The sequence below is a fragment of the Vombatus ursinus genome, unplaced genomic scaffold (assembly GCF_900497805.2).
Source record: "Vombatus ursinus unplaced genomic scaffold, bare-nosed wombat genome assembly UNPS02014830.1, whole genome shotgun sequence".
NCBI lineage: Eukaryota > Metazoa > Chordata > Mammalia > Diprotodontia > Vombatidae > Vombatus > Vombatus ursinus.
In genome coordinates, this window is record NW_020954608.1 from 8687736 (window position 1) to 8706812 (window position 19077).

A 19077-nucleotide genomic window follows, 5' to 3' on the forward strand; every position below is an offset into this window, starting at 1 on the left:
GAAGAGGTGATGTCATCAAATGCAGCATCCTCTCAGCCCTGTTTCTCCGTCCTCTTCATCAGGGAAGAGGTGATGTCATCAAATGTAGCATCCTAACAACATCAGACAGGCAAAAGAAAATCAGGGCAACACCATGAAGGGGGAATGGTGTAGAAAGAAAAAATTAGCAACACGGTGTGCTGATTTCCTTGGTAGTGATTCGTCTGTTTTATGGATCCTCCCCTCTCTCTGCTCTTCAGCTTGTGAATGTGATCCTCAGGGGTCCTTAAGTTCTGTCTGTGACCCCAACGGAGGTCAGTGCCAATGCCGCCCGAACGTCGTTGGAAGAATGTGCGACAGATGTGCCCCAGGCACTTTTGGATTTGGCCCCAGTGGATGCAAGCGTAGGTTACTTGGGAAAGATTTAAATTTCTTTCTTTTTTTTTTTTTTAAATTCGGTAAGATTGAGTGATGCCAGATATTGTTATCGGTATATTTCCAAAAGGCCATTTTTCACTTCCCAAACAGGCTGCTTGTTCCTATTTCCATTTAAATACATATTCACAGCTTTTGGTAGAATCATAAAATAATTGGGAAGGACCACAGAGTCTAACCTCTGCCCAAATCATGAATCTTCTCTACAAGATACTCAGAATTGATCATTCAGTATCCACTTAAAACCCTCCAAGGCCAAGGAGCTTCCTAGCCCACTAGATGGCTTATTCCATTTTTAGACAGCTCTAATTGTTAGAAACCTTTTTCCTTCTATAAAGCGCAAATCTATACGACTATAATTTCTAGTCATGGGGCTTAGTTTTATGTCCACATTTAGCAGAACATGTCTAATGACTGCTATGTGACAACCTTCAAAATATTTTAAAATTGCTCTCATATTCAGCCCTCTCCAACTCCGCCAAGTTGTCTGTTTTCCAAAGTAAAAATACCCTTGATTACTTTGAGGCTGATAGGTGACACAGTGGATAGAGTACTGGGCCTGGAGTCAGGAAAAACTGAGTTCAAATCTGGCTTCAGACACACACTAGACTTTACTGCTGTTTGCCTCAATTTCATCAACTATAAAATGAGGATAATAATAACACTTACCTCAGAGGGTTGTTGTGAAGATCAAATGAAGTGATTTTTGTAAAAGCATTTCGCACAGTACTTGGCATGTAGTAGGTGCTTAATAAGTCCTTATTCTCTTCCCTTCCTTTAATGCATCCTAGTATGGCATGCTAAGGACAGTGGTGATTGATTGGTAGCTTTTCTATCTGCTTAATTCTTTCTGGATTTTTTTGCTTCTTCATTTTCTCAGCTTGTGACTGCCACATGCAAGGTTCCATTAATGCCTTCTGTGACCCAGTTACTGGCCAGTGTCACTGCTTCCAAGGGGTCTATGCCCGGCAGTGTGACCGATGCCTCCCTGGTTACTGGGGTTTCCCCAGCTGCCAATCTTGTCAGTGTAACGGGCACGCAGATGATTGTGATCCCATTTCGGGAGAATGTTTCGGCTGTCAGGACTACACTTCGGGTCATAACTGTGAAAGGTACGTGAGAACTGCCTGGTGAACCAGCTTCAGGGATGATTAAACGTTACTGACTTACTGATTAAATCCAACTTTCTGCAAATGGTGCCTCCCTGCAGATCACAGAATTGAGTTTCTATTTTCTGTTTTATTGATTTCTGTTCTCTGTCTTTAACAAACCTTGGGAGAAATAATCCATTTGGGGAAAAAAAAAGTATTTCCAAGATTGGGGGCCTAGGAAAAGATAATAATAGTGATAGCTATAGCTAGCCCTTATGTAGTGCCTGAAGGATTATAAAATAATTTACGAATATCTCATTTTATCTTTATAACAGCCATAGGGGGTAGGTGCTATTATTATTCCCATTTTGCAGATGAGGAGACTGAGGCAGGCAGAGGTTAAGTGACTGAAGCAGGATTTGAACTCAGTTCTTCCTGAGTCCAAGTGGAGTCCACTGTACCTAGTAAAAGCAACCTAGAGCTAAGGATGACCACCTGCCTCCACCCTTGGTGGTTGATAAACTAGGTAAAAGATGACTTGGTATGACTCATTGCCACTGTGGAGTATGAGGAGGAAAGCCTAATGTATGTGCCTTTTGGTCTGTGCTATCAGCCTTGTATGGAAAAGGCATCGCTGATATTTGGCAGGGCTACTTGCTGAGTAAGGATTTTAGTAGAAAAAAGTAAGAGCTGCCTGTGACCATGGCATCCAGAGACTACTTGATAGGGGATATCAGAGTCATATAAACTAGGATAACAAAGAGTAGTATGGTGGTGTGGAATAGAGAGTTGGCCTCAGAGTCAGGAGGACCTAGGTTCAAGATCCACTGCTGGCCTACCAGCCATGTGACCCTGGGCCAGCAGTTAAGCTCTCGGTGTCCCAGGCATCTCTGTAAGACTAAGTTGCTAAGATGTTTTCATGGAAAGAGTTTCCTCCTTGCAAATTCCTGTATAGCAGTGCAATCCTACCCATTTTTAAAAGCAAGTAATGCAAGGAAATGGATCTTACTGTGTCTTTCTTAAAATTACAACGTCAGAGTTGACATCTGACTTTGACCCTGAATTATTTTACTCTAGGATTTTTCGTTCAGCTATAAAAGCATTGTTTTGTCTTATGATTCATCGCATTGTGGTAGGTGCTTCCTTGGACATAGCAGTGAAGTTGGATTTTAGAGCCCCAAGTCCTGGTTCTCCCAGTTACTGGCTATTTGATCTTGACAAGTCACTTAACTCATGTTAGCCTCAATTTTCTCATCTCTAAAATGGGGACAATAATCCTTCATATACATTATAGGGCTGTTGTTAGAATCACATGAAATTATTTATGTTAAAACGCTTTTTGGGGAAATAGGAATTAGGGGATCTCTGTGTGATTTTGTTGGTATCAAGAACTCCTGGGAAAGAAACTACCAATTCAAGTCAACTGCTGCTTACCTAGGGGGTATTAAAAGGTTAGATGATTCACCCAGAGTCACATAGTCAATATGTGTCAGAGACAGGACTTGAACCGACGTCTGAGGCCAGCTTTCTGTCCACTGAGCCATGTTGCCTCTCTTCTGGTGGCACAGTAGATAGAGCACTAGACTTGAAGACAGGAAGACCTGAGTTCAAATCAAGTCGCAGACATTAGCCGTGTGATCCTGGGCAAGTCACTTAACCTCTGCCTGCCTCAGTTTCCTCATATGAAAAGTGGTGATAATAATAGCACCTACTTCCTAGGGTTGTTGTGAGGATAAAATGAGATATTGTAAAGTGTTTTGCAAACCTTAAAGTGCTATGTAAATGCTAGCTCTTATCAACGTCATCATTATTATCATTATTATTATTCCCTCAAAAATGTGTACAAAAGCACACGTACACCTATAGCTAATTTTTTCTCCGTGTCCACAGAGGGCCAGATGAGGAAAACTTCTGTTTTCGATGATTTCCTTCATGTGTTTCTTTCATTGTTCCTATTTTATTGAGAGATAATGAAGAGCAGAGCATGAGGGTGCAGATGGGAAAGGGGAGTCATGGGAGACACAGAAAGGAAAAACAGCAATGACTTTTCCAATTCTAGTTCAGAGCCAGTCACATTGTGAGAGACATAGGAAAGGATATCCTGTGCGAATATATGCGATATTGCTGTTCGTGCTTGCCAGTCTGTGTTTAAATAATGAAGGATTTTATTTTGCCTAGGGGAGGATGGGAGTGGGTGTGAGAGGAGAGAAGATCTTAGCCTAGACCTGGATAAAATATAATTTTAATAAATGTTTGGAATTCTGAGATCTAGTTTGAGCCAATTTCTCATTATTTTTTTCCTCGTCCCCAAAGTAAATCCGAGTTCAAATTCTGTGAACTTGACAGGGAAGCTCTGATCTCAGATTTCCCTGTGGGGCTTCAGGGAATCCACCTTCTATTTCTGCCAGACTCTATTTGAATGGATTTCTCTTAGGAAATTTTAGGAAACCCTCTTCAAAATAGTTTTGAAGAATATAAAATTACAGTATCTGTGCAGATTTTCCTACCATATAACCCTGAGTGCCAAGGAAAATACCTTTACAATAGTACAATTCATGATCTTTTGGAACAACACTTAATTTTATAGAATGTTTTTATTCTTTGAACCAGCCTCCCATCCCCTTCTTTTTCTTGGATAGTTTGGGTAGAATTTGCCTTTCTTTCAGAAAAAAATCACAGAGTGAGAACTGTACTGAGTGTTGACTAGTTCTTAACTAGTTGTTAACTATGAGAGTATTGGATTAAAGGATCTTAAAGGTCACTTCTTCCTCTCAATTTCTGTAATTCCATGTTGATTTTTCTAACCAGTTCATGCTTGGTTTAGGTGCTTGCCTGGCTATTATGGAGACCCTATCATTGGTTCAGGAGATCACTGTCGGCCCTGCCCCTGCCCAGATGGTCCAGAAAGTGGACGACAGTTTGCTAATACCTGTTATCAAGATCCTATTACTTTGCAGCTTGTGTGTGTCTGCAATCCTGGATACCTAGGTAAATGGCAGATGTGTGTTTTTGTAGTCCAGAGAAGGCAAAGAGGGGGCAGAATGTTTGAGCAGTGAATTATCTGTGAAATACCCTCCAAAAAAGCCATTTTCATGGATGACCAGATAGTTTCATTTTCATGGTCATTAATTAATTAAAAGTTAAGGGCATTTGAAGTTGTAACAGTATTTTTCCAACATTTTTACATGTGGAAATACATCCAATTCCTGATTGTACATAGTAATAATGGATAACAAACAGAAAACAGGAGTGAGTCCCCAAATCTGTCCAATATTTTGCCATGGTCACTAAACAGGAGGATTTTATTTTCACTTCCTTTTCTTACCTCTATCCAACCTCTGATAAAGGTAACAAGCAATGAAATGGTCACAAATATGTAACAGGAGGCAAGAAGAGGAGGAGTGAAAGACTGGGACCATTCACACTCATATGCAGCCACAGTGGGTCACACATATTGCATTTTCTCATTGTTTTGGGACCTTTGTTTTATGTGTCTTGATGGAAAGAGCACAATTTCTGGAGGCAGAGGACATGAGCTCAAATCTCACTTGGGATACTGCCTGTGTGACCTTGGGCAAATTACTTAACATTTCTGGGCCTTGATTTCATCTCCAAAATAAGGGGATTGGACTATATGGTATCAGAGGTCTTTTCTGGCTCTATATCTATGATCCTTTGATCTCTACCCAATTTGTCTACCTTACTTAGAATAAGACCTATGCTTAGCTCACTCAGTGTGAAAATGAGTCCTTCACTCCTCTCCTTTCCCCATTTTTCATTTTTATGGCTATTTTCACCCAGCACTTTTGTGCTTACACAGCCCTTGGCAAATATTTACACTGGTAGCTTCAAGATACCTGTGGGGAAACACTCAGCATTAATGTCACTTTTCCTTCTTAACACTCCTGAAGTTTTTAAGCAGAAATAAGTTTTCCCAGTTACTTGGCAAGTCCTTGGATTAGAATGTTGTCGTACCTGATCCTACATCTTCTACCCTTTACCTAGCCCCCTGTTGCATATCTGTTGAAAGAAACACAACATTCCAGTGTAGACAACACTACCCATAGCAGTAGAATGGTATGGTTAGGCAATATTTTTTTCCCTTCACAATAAGAATATGATTAGATTCAATTTGGAGGTCTTTTTCCCCTCAAAGAATGATCAATCCAGGTGTATTCAATATATGATCAGATTAAAAATATTAATTGAATAAATGATTCAGTTTGCTTTGAGGATATAAAAGCAAAGATGACACTGATCCTGACCTCAAAGAGCTTACACTCTTTCCAAATTACAAGGCCCTTTCTATGTCCAATTTCAATCCTCACAATAGCCCTATAAGTAATAAAGTATTAGAACTCAAAAATTTTAAAAACAAATGTTGAGTTGTTTCATGTGTAATTGGAAAAAATATTAAATATTATTTAAAATAAAAAGTATTAGACAGATGATACAACAAATAGAGTGCCAGGCCTGAAATTGGAAAGTCTTACGTTCAGGTGCAGCCTTAGGCATCTAGTATTTGTGTAAGCTTGGGCAAGTCACTTAACCTCTTTCTGCCACAGTTTCCCCTTATGTAAAATGGGGATAATAGTCATATCTACCTCCCAGGGTAGTGATGGTAAGGATAAGATGAGATAATATTAAAAAGTGCTTTGCAAACCTTTAAGCACTATATATATAAATGCTAGGTGTTATCTCCAGTTTGCGGATAAGGAGACTGAGTCTCTGAGAAATGACACAAGGTAACAGATATTTACCTAGTTCTTCCAACTAAGTTTTTCCATTATACCACATTCCTGCCATTTCTTTCCTCCAGTGCCTCACTGTGGCGTGAGGAGTGACTGAATTCTCAAAGGCCATAGGAGTAGAATGTACAATATGGCTGGTCTGAATGTAGTTCCCACGTCAGACCCATGTGTCTGTTGGTCCAAGGACCAGCTTTGTCATCTATCCGGGTTAGACATAAACTGACAGAGTTTTCAGCCATAACAGCTCTCATAAATCATCTAATTTGCAGAGAGGTTGACTGAAATCGGAGTATAATAGGGTCATAGATTTAGAGCTTGAGGAGACCTTGTAAATCAACAAGTGTAGACCTCCTCCCCTCATTTGACAGATCCAAGCCCTGATCTGCTAATTGACTTGCCCAGGGTGACTAGATACTAAGTGGCAGGAGCTAGGATTTGAACCCAGGCCCTCTGACCTCAAATCCACTGCTCACTAAATGCACTTAACAGTGCTCTTACACTGCCTTCTACCTCAGTGGAAGGGAATGTTCACAGTGACAGACTGGAAGCTCCTCGAAGTGTGCCTCTCAATCTTCACATCTCATCATTACACAATCCTGACCCTTGAACACGTGAGGGAGCCAGCTGAAATGCCCTTGATCGTTTTCACCAACAGGGGCCAGATGTGACGAGTGTGCCTCCGGCTACTTTGGGAACCCTGAAGATGTTGGTGGGGTGTGCCAACAGTGCCAGTGCCATAACAACATCGACACAAGTGACCCCCAAGCCTGTGACAAAGGGACCGGAAGGTGCCTCAAGTGTCTGTATCACACCGAGGGTGAAAACTGCCAGCTTTGCAGATTTGGGTATTACGGAGACGCGCTTCGGCAGGACTGTAGAAGTAAGAGCCCGGCGGACTGGGTTAATTTCTGCTTTTATTAAAACAGTCACCAATATGGCCTCGGGGATTGGGGCTGTCTAGTGCTGATAGTACCGATTCCATTCAAGGAATGTTTGCACACGTGTGCATTAATAACCCATGTAGCTGCTCTTTTAAATGGGAAGGATCATGGGGTTCACATCTTGCTGTTTTTTTCACCCTGATTTTCTGGCCTACCTCAAAGACTTCAGAATCAATCAGCCCATTGGTTGCACTAGATAGCTTGAAGTAAGGCATCACCTATCCAGCTGTTTAATATGGTGATAACCTATTCCTACAGTGCTTTAATTTTGAGTTATACCTATGAGATAATACCTACTGATAGAGGTTTTTGGACTATAAATGTATGAGTAATCATGGACTGGTCTGAGACAAGAATTAGAGATAATTGATGGATAACTTGAGGGTTCTAATTGATGATATGAGCAGACGGCTCAGAGGCCACCCATCCTATTGGCTGGATACTCTTACTTGCTTTATGCAAAATGTGCATCGCTCTGAATCGGTGAGTGAAAAAGCATTTATTAAGTGCTTACTATGTACAAGTAAGTATCAGACTTACAGGAAGACATAGATAAAGTTCAGGGGCAGCTAGGTGGTACATTGGATAGAGCACCAGCTCTGGAGTCAGGAAGACCTGAGTTCAAATCCGACCTCAGACACATAACACTCACCAGCTGTGTGACTCTAGGCAAGTCACTTAACCCCAATTGCCTCACAAAAAAAAAAAAAAACCATAGATAAAGTTTGCATAGGCTGGGCAGGAAGGAAGAGGTTGCAAGTTCTTAAAGGAAATAGTCATATCAATGACTAGTAATAACAATTCCAGATCAGTTTGAGTTTTGGAGGGTCAGAACCATTGTTGATTGTCAGTAAATGTATATTAAGTGTTTACTATGTGCCAGGCACTGTGTTAGGCACTGGATTGGTTAGGAGTTGGACAAATTAAACAACCAAGTGGGAGAATTTTAAGTTTCCTGACATCTCGTGATTTGGAATCTTCCAATTGAAAGGGCAAACCCAGACTGACATCCATGAAGAGGCTCAAGCTTTGTGCCTGTTCCATCTCTTGTAATTCATTGTTTTCCTCTTATCAAGAGATTATCCATGGTCATTTCCTGTTGCTATTAAACTCAAGCCCCCGAGACCCTAGCTTTTAGACAAACATCTCTGGTATGTTAAGTAACAGCAGGACTCTGGATTCCTTGAAGATATGGAGCAAAGCATACTTAAAAATAAAGTAACTTGAGAGGTTTTTATCTACCTCAACAGACATTTGAATTTTTATTCTTCCCTTTGCTATGTACAGCCAAGAATTCACAATTAGTACGTGTTTCAAAAGTCATTTGCTTGTTTTTGATTTGTGTTCCCCGTTCTTTGTTTCCTCTACCACAATGCCTGGAATATCATACATGTTTATTGACATACTGGTGATGGTGCAAAACCAGTTTATCGAAACTGTATGCTTTGTTTATGCAAAAAGTGCATCGCAGTGATGCCAGGCACTGTGATAGGCATAAATCTAGCATGACAACATCACTTCACCCTATTGAGTGGCATGAGGACATCAGAAGGACTATAATGTTAAGAACAATCTCTCTAATACGCTAATCCTTGTCTTATTTCTAGGTATCTTTTATTTATTCTCTTTACTTCCCTCCCATCTCTTGTTACAACGAGTTGGGGGAGCAGGACAGGGATTGGACTACTGAAGCCCCGTATGCTTCCCCATTGCATTTCTCTTGCTATTCTTATCTTGCAGAGTGTGTTTGTAATTATCTGGGTACCGTACAGGAGCACTGTGATGGCTCTGACTGTCAGTGTGACAAGATAACAGGGCAGTGCCTGTGCCTTCCAAATGTGATTGGGCAGAACTGTGATCACTGTGCACCAAACACCTGGAACCTGGCCAGTGGTACGGGATGCGAGCCCTGCAGCTGTGATGTTGCCCATTCTTTTGGCCCATCCTGCAACGAGGTAAGGAGGGGAGAGGGTGTTGATCATTGCAGCTCAAAGAAAGGTGCATGTTTGAGCCATCCTTGGGGTCTAAACCACAATAAGAGGGTGGCTGCTATATATTGAAGAGCTATTATGAAAGATGCCCCTCATTTTGAATGGAATGGAGTTGCTTTTTGATCCAGGGCAGGTGAATCAAATTTCCAGCACAGCTGGAAGGAGGACAAAACATCTGTATCCATTGTTATGCCAAGTGGTGTCATGTTTCCTGGAGACACAATGAAAATAAACTCTCCAAGTCAAATACAGTCAGAGGTGACCTTGAGTTCCAGCTTTGATTTATGAGGATAAAAGCATGGCAGAGAAAAGATGTAAACACAAGTGCAGCATGCCAGGGAAAGGCTGGCTTGACCATTTAGATCCCATTTGGATTCCTCAACACTTACAGGAAAATAACCTTTTGTTTTTCTAGCTGACATGAGCTGAGCCCTTCTTAGGAGAAGAAAAGCATTCATGCTTTTGTTCTTCATCAATAAATTAACAAGTATTTGTTAAGCAGCCATTATACATCTAATGGAGAAGGCAATGGCAAACCACTCCAGTATCTTTGCCAAGAAAACCCCAAATGGAGTCATGAAGATTTGGGCACAACAAACGTAACAAAAATTACTTCTAATACTATGTTAGGCATTGGGGATACACAGGCAAAAAAAACGAAAAGAAAAGAATCCCTACTCTCAGGGAGTATAAATTCTATCTTGGGAGATAATATGTTCATATATAAATGTGTTAGTGTAAGCATAATAAGCATTTAAAATGACACAAATAGTATAAATACATAAAAAATACATAGGGTAAATAGAATGAAAAGTAAATTAAATATACTTAAATTAAAAATAAATAGTAAATTTATGAAATAAATAGATTAAATAATATTTTATTAATTAATTTAATTTGTTAAATAATAAAATGCAAGATAGGTTGGGAGCAGAGCACTAGAAGGTGGAGAGATCAGGAAATGCTTCATGTAGAAGGTGATGCTTGAGTTGCATTTTAAAGGAAATGAGGGATTCTGTGAAACAGAGATGAGGAAGAGAGTACATTTGATGCATGGAGGGGGCACCTGAGCAAATCCAGAGATGGGAAATGGAGTGCTACATGTGAGGAACAGAGAAAATGGCAGTTTGACCAGACTGTAGAGTGTAGCAACAAGAGTAATACATAAGGGGCTTAAAAGACAGGTTGTGGACAGAGGCATTTACATGGTGTCCTAGAATCAATAAGGAGCTACTGGAGTAAGGAAAGAGAAGTGTTATGGTCACTTTTGTGTTGCTGTTCAGTCATTTTTCACTTGCGTCTGACTCTTCATGAGCCCATTTGGGGTTGGGGGTTTTTTTGTGTTTTTTTGTTTGTTTGTTTTTGGCAAAAATACAAGAGTGGTTTACCACTCTCCAGTTCATTTCACAGATGGAGAAAATGAAGCAAACAAAGTTAAGTGACTTGCCAGGGTACGCAGCTAGTAAGTGTTTGAGGCTGGATTTGAACTTATGTCTGCATTTAAAGGAAAATGTTTTGACAGCTGTGTGGAGCAATGGGTAGAATTTTGCTGAGGCAAATCTAGAAAACAAAACACAAGAACTTCTTACAATTAAGCCAGCCAAAAGTGAAACAGGCCACCTAGAGAGGTGGTGGGTTCTTCCTCCTTTCAGGTCTTCAAGTAGAGACTAGATGACCATTTATTGGGGAGGTTATACTGGATTGTCTTTGTTTGGCAGGGTTGGGCCAGGTTACTAGGCTACCTTCGAGTTCTTTGATTCTATGGAAGACAGATTGTAACGGAAAATGAGGAAAGTCAATGAGAGTGTCAATGCAATAGTCTAGGCAAGTGATGATGAGGATCCCTATGAGGAGGTGGCTGTGTGAGGAGAAAGAAGAGGTTGAATGTAAGAAATATGGGAGTAGAAATGGCGAGGTTCGGTAACTGGTGGGATATAATGCGGTGGGGGAGAATGAAGAGTCAAGGATAATATCACGATTACAGACCTAGGAGACTGAAAAATGGTGGTGCCTTTGATGGAAAAAAAAGAGTTTACTGGATGGGTGGGTTTGGGGAAAGATAATGAGCTCTCTTTTGGCTGTGGTAAGTTTAAGATGTCTTTGGGATTTCCAGTTGGAAGTGTCCAGCAGTTGGTATGTGGGACTGAAGCTCTGGGGAGAGATTGGGCTAGGGCCTTTTATTCATCGGTAAAGTAACAAGATTTATTAAACATTTGTTATGAATCTGTGAGTCATCTGCATAGAGATAATTAGGCCCAGAGAAGTGGATAAGGTCACCAAGAGAATATGTCGAGACACCAAGGAAAGGGTTCCAGGACTGAGCTTTGGGGTACACCCACAGTTAGTGAGTATAACATGGTTGAATTGGCAAAGGAGACTGAGAAGGAGCAGACAGGTAATAGGAAAGTCAGGAAAGAGGTAGCAAGGGGTAGGGGGGAACCAGAGAAGACAGAATAACCAGAAAGGAAGGGTAGTCAGTAGTGTCAAATGCAGGGGGAAAGTCAAGAAGGATGAGGATTCAGAATAAGTTACCAGATTTAGCATTGAAGAGCTCATTGATAATTTTAAAGACAGCAGTTTCAGTTGAGTGAATAGGTCAGGATATACTCTGCAATATGTTGAGTAAATAAGAGGAAAGGAGGTGGAGACAATGTGAACAGCTTTTCATAGGACTTTGGCTGAGAAAGATAGGAGAGTTGGGTATAGGACAATAACTTGAGGGAATGGACTTGGGTGAGTTTAAAGGCAGTAGGGAAGAGACCAAGAGATAAAGAGAGATTGAAGATTAAAGAAAAAGGGAGAATGATTGTGACCTTCTTAAGGAGAAGAGGGGAGGAAAGGGATTGGCCTTGGCAGGAAGGATGACCTCATCTGAGACTGAAGAAAAGGAGGAAAAAACAGAAGAAGGGGAGATATCCGGGAGTTTTGAGATGAGGAGAAATGGAGCTTGCAATGAAGGGCTTCAGTTTTCATAGTAAAGTCAGAGGAAACATGATCAGGTGAGAGGGCTGGGGCAGGGGAAAATTTAAAAGGAAGCTTTGAGAGAGAATTTGGAATAGCTTCTGTTGGGAATGAGATAGGGCATCAGGAATAAAAGGATTACCTTGAAGTAGTGAGGGACAGGGCAGCTGGGTGGCACAATGGTTAGAGTGCTGGGCTTGGAGACAGGAAAATTCCTCTTCCTGAGTTCAAATGTGGCCTCAGACACTTCCTAGCTGTGTGACCCTGGGCAAGTCACATAATCCTGTTTGCCTTAGTTCCTCATCTGTAAAATGAACTGGAGAAAGAAATGGCAAACCACTCCATTATTGTTGCCCAAATGGGGTCACAAAGGGTCAGACACAACTGAAACAACTGAAGAGCAAAAAGCAAGGGACAAGTTGAAGTTAGACAACAGATCCGTAGTGGATCCAGTTAGCACAGTTTTTTTTTTTGTTATTGTTGTTGTGGACAGACTAGTCCCCCTTCTCTCCTCGCATACCTAACTCATAAAACTCAAAATCTAAAACATCCTTTTACGGTGAGGTCTAAATAAATCTTGTGTCTTTTTTTGTGATTAATAGTTCACTGGGCAGTGTCAATGCATGCCTGGGTTTGGAGGTCGAACTTGTAATGAGTGCCAAGAGCTTTTCTGGGGAGATCCAAATGTGGAGTGCCAGGGTGAGTCCTCTTTCTTTTTCTTTGTGTTTATTGTGTTAACCGTCCAGTATTTGCAGCATTTTGTTTTCAGTGTTTATTGGTCTAATAAGAACACGTTAAGTTGATATAAGATATCATATTATGTCTGATTATCAAGACATAAAAGAGTTAGATTAGGGCATTCTCCTAAGTAAAATGGGGGTAATAATAGCACCTTTCAGGGTTATTGTGAGGATCAAATGAGATAATATTTGTAAAGCACTTAGCCCAGTGCCTGGCACATAGTAAGTGCTATATAAATATTAGCTATTATTATAATTAATTCATATTTTGACACTTTCTTGTATTATATGCATCTTGCATTATTGCTTGTTTCACTTTGCTCTTGTTATTTTAACTTTTTCTAATTAAGAATGTCATGTGCTCCATCAATCCATGAAAGCAGGGATTGTCTTTCACAATTTTGTGTGTCCCACGGTGCTAAACATTTATTAGTCATTCAATGAACATAAACATTTGTTGAATGGATTAGTTAATGAACTTCTAATCTCTGGCACTCAGTGCTTGAGTTGGAAAGAGAAGGAAGATTGATGAGTTAGACACTGTCCTATATTTATTATTTGAAGACCAGAATCCCTTGGCTTAACATGCGCTGAAGAATAACGTTTATCTCTCTCCTCTATTCTTTTATGGCCTCCTCAACTCTATCCTTGTCACTGAATTAGAGACTTGGTTGTATTGGTTTAGGGCTACTATTGAGGGCAGAAAAGAATATTGGTTAAGATAGGAACAGATTAGTAGGGGTTTATGCTCAAACCAAGTTTCTGTTTGTTTTTACCCTTCAGGAACTTGTGTTTCTCATACATGAAGAGTTTTTCTCATTGTCCTGTGAATGAGTGAACTTTCCTAGAATTGCACTGCAACCATGCAATTTCTCATCAGTTTGCTAAATAGGGTATTCAGAGAGTAGAGATCTGCCTATACATGTCTATACAGAGGCAGATCATGGACTATACAAAGAATACCTGTTACTATTTCCTGCCCTTTACTGAATGGAAATTAGGAATACTAGGGGCTAGTCTTAGCTCTGCCCTCAGCTAACTCTAAGATTCTGGGCCTCAGTTTCTTCATTAATCCAACTTTCTCAACTTACAAGATAATCATCCAGGTTGTTTCTAATTGTGACATCCTCTCATTCTTTAGTTCAGATATTGCATGCTTTCAAATAAAAAGCCTTTTTGTTTTAGGTTGTGACTTTTGGCAACTGGTGTGTAGAGTAAATTGTAGATTCAAATCTCCTGACCTGAATTGACTGTCTCACCATCCCTAATCCCACCAATCTTTGCCTGCTATGAGGACTGGATAATAATAGTGGGAATTTTGGGCATCAAGAAATATATAATGGAAACCCCGGGTCTGTCAAATGGGAGTAAAGCCTAGGATTTTCTTTTGAAATCTCATTTATGGCACCATAAGGGAGATGGGGAAGAGAGAAGAGTGATAGAAGAGAGAAAGCAAACAGAGAGAAAATAGAAAGGGAGAGAAGAGAAAAGAGAGAGGGATAAAGAGAGAGGCAGAAAGATGAGAAAAGAGAGAGAGAAAGGATGGATGTATTCCATAACCAAAATGGCATTTTCTCAGGGGTAAAACTTATTAAAGCCAAATGAATCACAATGGTTGCAACAGCATAAGGATTAAGCAATTTTATTTTGTTACCAGATTAATTTTCTATGAGAATAGCTTTAAGGAGAAAAATTTATGGAAAGAATTAAAGTAGTTGTAGAACTTTATTTTTAAATAAAAAGTGTAAATCAAAACTAGACATAGATATTTTCTTTAGTTTCTCATACTTGTTGTATTTTCTTCTGTTGACCATTATTGGGAAAATGAGCTTTTATTTTTGTTTTTTGGGGTGTTTTTTGGTTATAAGTGAAGAAAGAAATAACACAGACTCATACTAGCAAAACATTTGTGATCCCTTACATAATGCCAAACTGTGATTAAAATGTGGTGTTTAGAAATGTGGATACTCTGTGTTCTTTTGTTTTTTAAACCTATCTCTTCATTAACAGCAGGAACTCTTCAAACAGTGAACGAGATCAGAACTTAACATCTGATATGTTTTAAAAATTGAGGCTTAGCCAAGAATGTTTATAGTAACATCTTAGATTAGATTAAGGCTTTTTTCTTTTTTTTTAAGAGTGAAATGTGTTTTCTGTGTCTTTAAACAAATCCCTTTTCATGAGTCTCTCTCCTGTGGAAATGCTGGTGTGTTACTACATAGAATCTCTCAAATACACAGTTACTACTTCCAATGGAAGGTTGGATACAAATGGTACTGGTTTCTCCAAGAGGAGAGGAACAAATCCAGCTTGCAATTTAGTTTTAAATGTTTGAACCTTGCAGTGCCCCCAAGGGCATGCTTTTCTCCTGGCCCTTTCTCCATCACTACTTATTTCTAGATTCTATCAGCATGTGTCATTGGCAAAAGTGGGTTCACTGCCAGAGTTTTTTGACCTTTTTTGCTCCAGGTCGACTTTTGTTGGAAAGCATGAAAACCCTGTTACCCCAAGTCAGATTCAATCAGAGAATTGTTCATTTATTACTCAGAATTCTTTCCCTCTTTTATCTTTGCTTTAAACTTTCTGCTATAAATTCATCAGAAGGGTGACATTGTAAAGGAACACTGCCAACTTGTTTAGGTCAAAAATTATAGACCTTCTTTTAGGAACTTTGACTTAGGGGCAGATCTATGGCACCCATGTAGGCCTCTTTCTTTTACTTCTTTCAATCATTCATTCTTTCCATTTGGGGGAAAGGTCAATCCATTATGTAGAAACTGAAAATAAGGCTAAAAAAAATCTGAAATCGTAGGAGATTAAAGCCAAAAGGGAATTTTGAGATCATGTAGTTCAACTTCTTCATGCTGCAGATGCAGAAACAGATATATTGAAGCTCACATAGTTAGTTAATAAAGGAGCCAGGACTAGAATACAGGTCTACCGAATGCCCCAGCAGAGGGATCTTTGTTTTACCGTGGCTTGCTTCTTGATTAATAAAACAATTAATACAATAAATCAGAGAAAGAGAAAAATAACCCGCCAGACTGTGGATCCAGGGAGTGCTTTGGCTTCTAGGCATTTAAGCTGAATCATGTGTACAGCAATCACTTACTCACCTAGGGTGGTTTGTGGTTTTGAAAGTCCAGTCTGGTTGAATTGCAGGGTGGTGGCAAGGAGATGGCAGCAACCCAGTAAGGCAGCTCACAGGGCTACCAGCGGATGCTGAGATCGTTGTATATAAAATCAATCAGCAAGAATTTATTAAGCACCTACTATATGTCTGGCACTATACTAGGTGCTAGGCATACAAATACAAAAAGTCAAACAGTCTCTGCCCTCAGGGAGATTATATTCCATTGGAGGAGGAGATTAGACATGTTCAAGGAATAATAAGTCTGTGGGATATAAAAATAAAACAATAGCAGGGGTGGTGGGTGGGTGGCTAACAGCGTGGGGAATCAAGAACGGCCTCTGGAATGAGGTAGCACTTGAGCCACATGTTAAAGAAAGGTGAAGTGATTTGTCCTTCAATCACAAGATTATAAGATCAGCCCAGTATGGAAAGAACTTTAGATACACTCTCCTACAACCCCCTCATTTAATAAATGAGGAAACTGAGGCCCAGGGAAGTTAAGTGATTTGCCTAAAGGAGTGAGGCAGAGGTAGAGAGGAAAGGCAGTCCAGACATGAGACAGTCTGTGCATAGGTGCAGACAGGAGATGGAAAGATTTATGTAAGGAATGGCAGGTGGACAGGTTCAGCTGGCACATAAAGTACACGAGGAAGAGTAATGTGTGGTCAGCTGACTAGGGCTGGGGTTAAGGGCTTTAAATGCCCCAAACGGGTTTATATTGGATTCTTGAGGTATTTGGGAGCCATTGAAGCTTCCTGACCAGAGGAGTGACCTGGTCAGAACTATGTTTTAGGAATATCACTTTGGTAGTTATGTAAAAAACAGATTTGAGATGGGGAAAACACATGAATGAAGCAAGGAGACTGGTTAATAGGCAAGCACAGTCAGAAGATGATGTAGGCCTGAGCTAGGTTGGTTGTGGTGTGAGTGGAGAGAAGGGGATGGATCTGAAAAAACACTCTGGAGGTGGAGTAGACAAGACTTGGTGACTGATTCGATATCAAGAGTGAGGGATAGTTAAGAGTGGAAGGTAACTCAGATTTGGCACCTGGGTGATGGTGCTCTCAAGAGAAATAGGAGGGGGGACGTATGACTTTTAGGGGAGAAGATAAGTTCTATTTGGACATGTTGAGTTTAAACTATGGGACATCCAAGTGGAAGAAACCCATAGAGAGTTGGAGATCTGTGCTGGACCTATACATTTGGGACCCATATACCCAGAATTGATAGGTATGTCTGTGAGAGTTAATGAGATCACCAGAAGAGATGATAATAGAAATAGAAGTGGGCCCAGAGTAAACCAACCCAGGATAGAGACCTTGTGGTATACCCATATTTAATGGGTCAGTGGAGAGTGATAATCCAGTAAAGGACACTGAGGAATAATCAAAGAAATAGGAGAAAAACAAAGGAAGCAGGATCACAAAAACCCAAGTTGGAAAGTGTTTCTAGAAGATGGATATGGCCAACATTATCAAAGACTGAGAGAGATTAAGAAGTGTGATGCTTAAAATAAAAGGTCCTTAGATTTGTCAATAGAGAGATCATTAGTAATCTTAGAAAAAGCAATGTCAGTTAAGTTTGGGGGATAGAAGCCAGATTGCAAGAGTTTCAGGAGTGAAATGGGGTGGTTAAAAAAAATGGAGGCGAGAGATGTAAGTAGCTTTTGACTAGAAGTATGACTTTGTAAGATGCAGGATGATAGCTTGAGCATATGGTAGGGTCAAGTGAAGGGAGCTATGAGTATGTCTAAAGGCACCAGAGGTGGTGTCAGTGAAGTGTGGAATCACAGACGAAAGGGAGATCCTGACGGGAAGCTTCAAATTTTTCTGTTAAGTATAACATGATGTGGTGGTGCTTGAAGAAAAGACTTGAAACAACCACTTGGAAGTATGATAGTCAGGGAAGACTAAAAGAACTTTCATGTAGCAGCGAGGATCCTTTTGAGGTTAGATAATAGAAATTTGCAGCGGACCCAGCTGGCTTGGTTGCATGTTTTCCTCTAAGAGTGGTCAGCACCTCAGAAATGAAGGCAAACCTGTAGAACCACACCGTCTCCTTTGCACATTCCCTGCATAAGATTTGAGAGCTCGTTCAAAGCAGGGACTGTTCTTTGTGAACAGTGCCTGACGTGCGGTAGGTAATTAACAAATGCTTGTTGACTGACCTTCAAGAATGCCTTTCATGTTCATTTTAGCCAGTTTGGGTGTTCAGGTGGGGAATCCATACCCAGTGTGATCTGCTTTGATTGTATTCACCCTTGTGTTGGTCCTGGCCACCTTAACAATAATAAGGGGAACTTGGTATTTTCTATGGATAGAAATCCTCTAGGTTAGGATGAGTTTGTGACTTTTGGTATAGTTATTCATACTTCTAAGGGCTCCTTAAAACAAATGGTCAAAACTTGCATTTCTAGATGGCTCAGTTGTTAGGAAGATCTGAGTTCAGATTTGGCTTCAGACATGTAGTAGTTGTGTGGGGTAAATCACCTAATCTCTTTCAGGCCCCAGTATCCTCATTTTTATTTTTGTTTTGGTTTTGTTTTTTTTTTTAGGCAGTCGGGGTTAAGTGACTTGCCCAGGGTCACACAGCTAGTAAGTGTCAAGTGTTTGGTCTGAGGCCGGATTTGAACTCAGGTCCTCCTGACTTCAGGGCCGGTGCTCTATCCACTGCGCCACCTACCCGCCCCTGTGTCCTCATTTTTAAACTGAGGATAATAATAACACCAACCTCAGAGAGTTGTTGTGGGGATCACTGAGATAATACATGTAAAGTATTTTGCAAATCTTTTTGCAAATCTTTGCAAATCTTAAAAAGTGGTATATAAATAAATGGTAGCTATTATTGTTATTGTTGTTATCATTATTTCTAATTCCTTCAAAAATTGGAATCCAGCTAGCAGTTTTTATGTTACTGCGTTTTCCTGTATCATAGAGATGCCTCATCAAAGTCCGGGGTTTTGATTCAAGTGTCAGGAGATTGCCAGTCATGACTTTCCCAATGATGGAACAATACATAGACTAACTAAATACATACATAAATATGAAGACAGCTA

The 19077-nt window shown here is 40.2% G+C and overlaps 1 protein-coding gene across 2 annotated transcripts in view; it reads left to right on the top strand.

Moving 5' to 3' along the window:
* The window catches only part of LAMB1 (laminin subunit beta 1), a 93869-nt gene that overhangs the window by 38378 nt on the left and 36414 nt on the right, over window positions 1-19077 (top strand). For both annotated transcript variants that reach the window (XM_027838730.1, XM_027838731.1), the window contains exons 19-24: window positions 240-383; window positions 1295-1526; window positions 4330-4493; window positions 6912-7136; window positions 8938-9152; window positions 12752-12848. In XM_027838730.1, coding sequence (XP_027694531.1) covers window positions 240-383; window positions 1295-1526; window positions 4330-4493; window positions 6912-7136; window positions 8938-9152; window positions 12752-12848 — 1077 coding nt within the window. The remainder of the gene's footprint in view (window positions 1-239; window positions 384-1294; window positions 1527-4329; window positions 4494-6911; window positions 7137-8937; window positions 9153-12751; window positions 12849-19077) is intronic.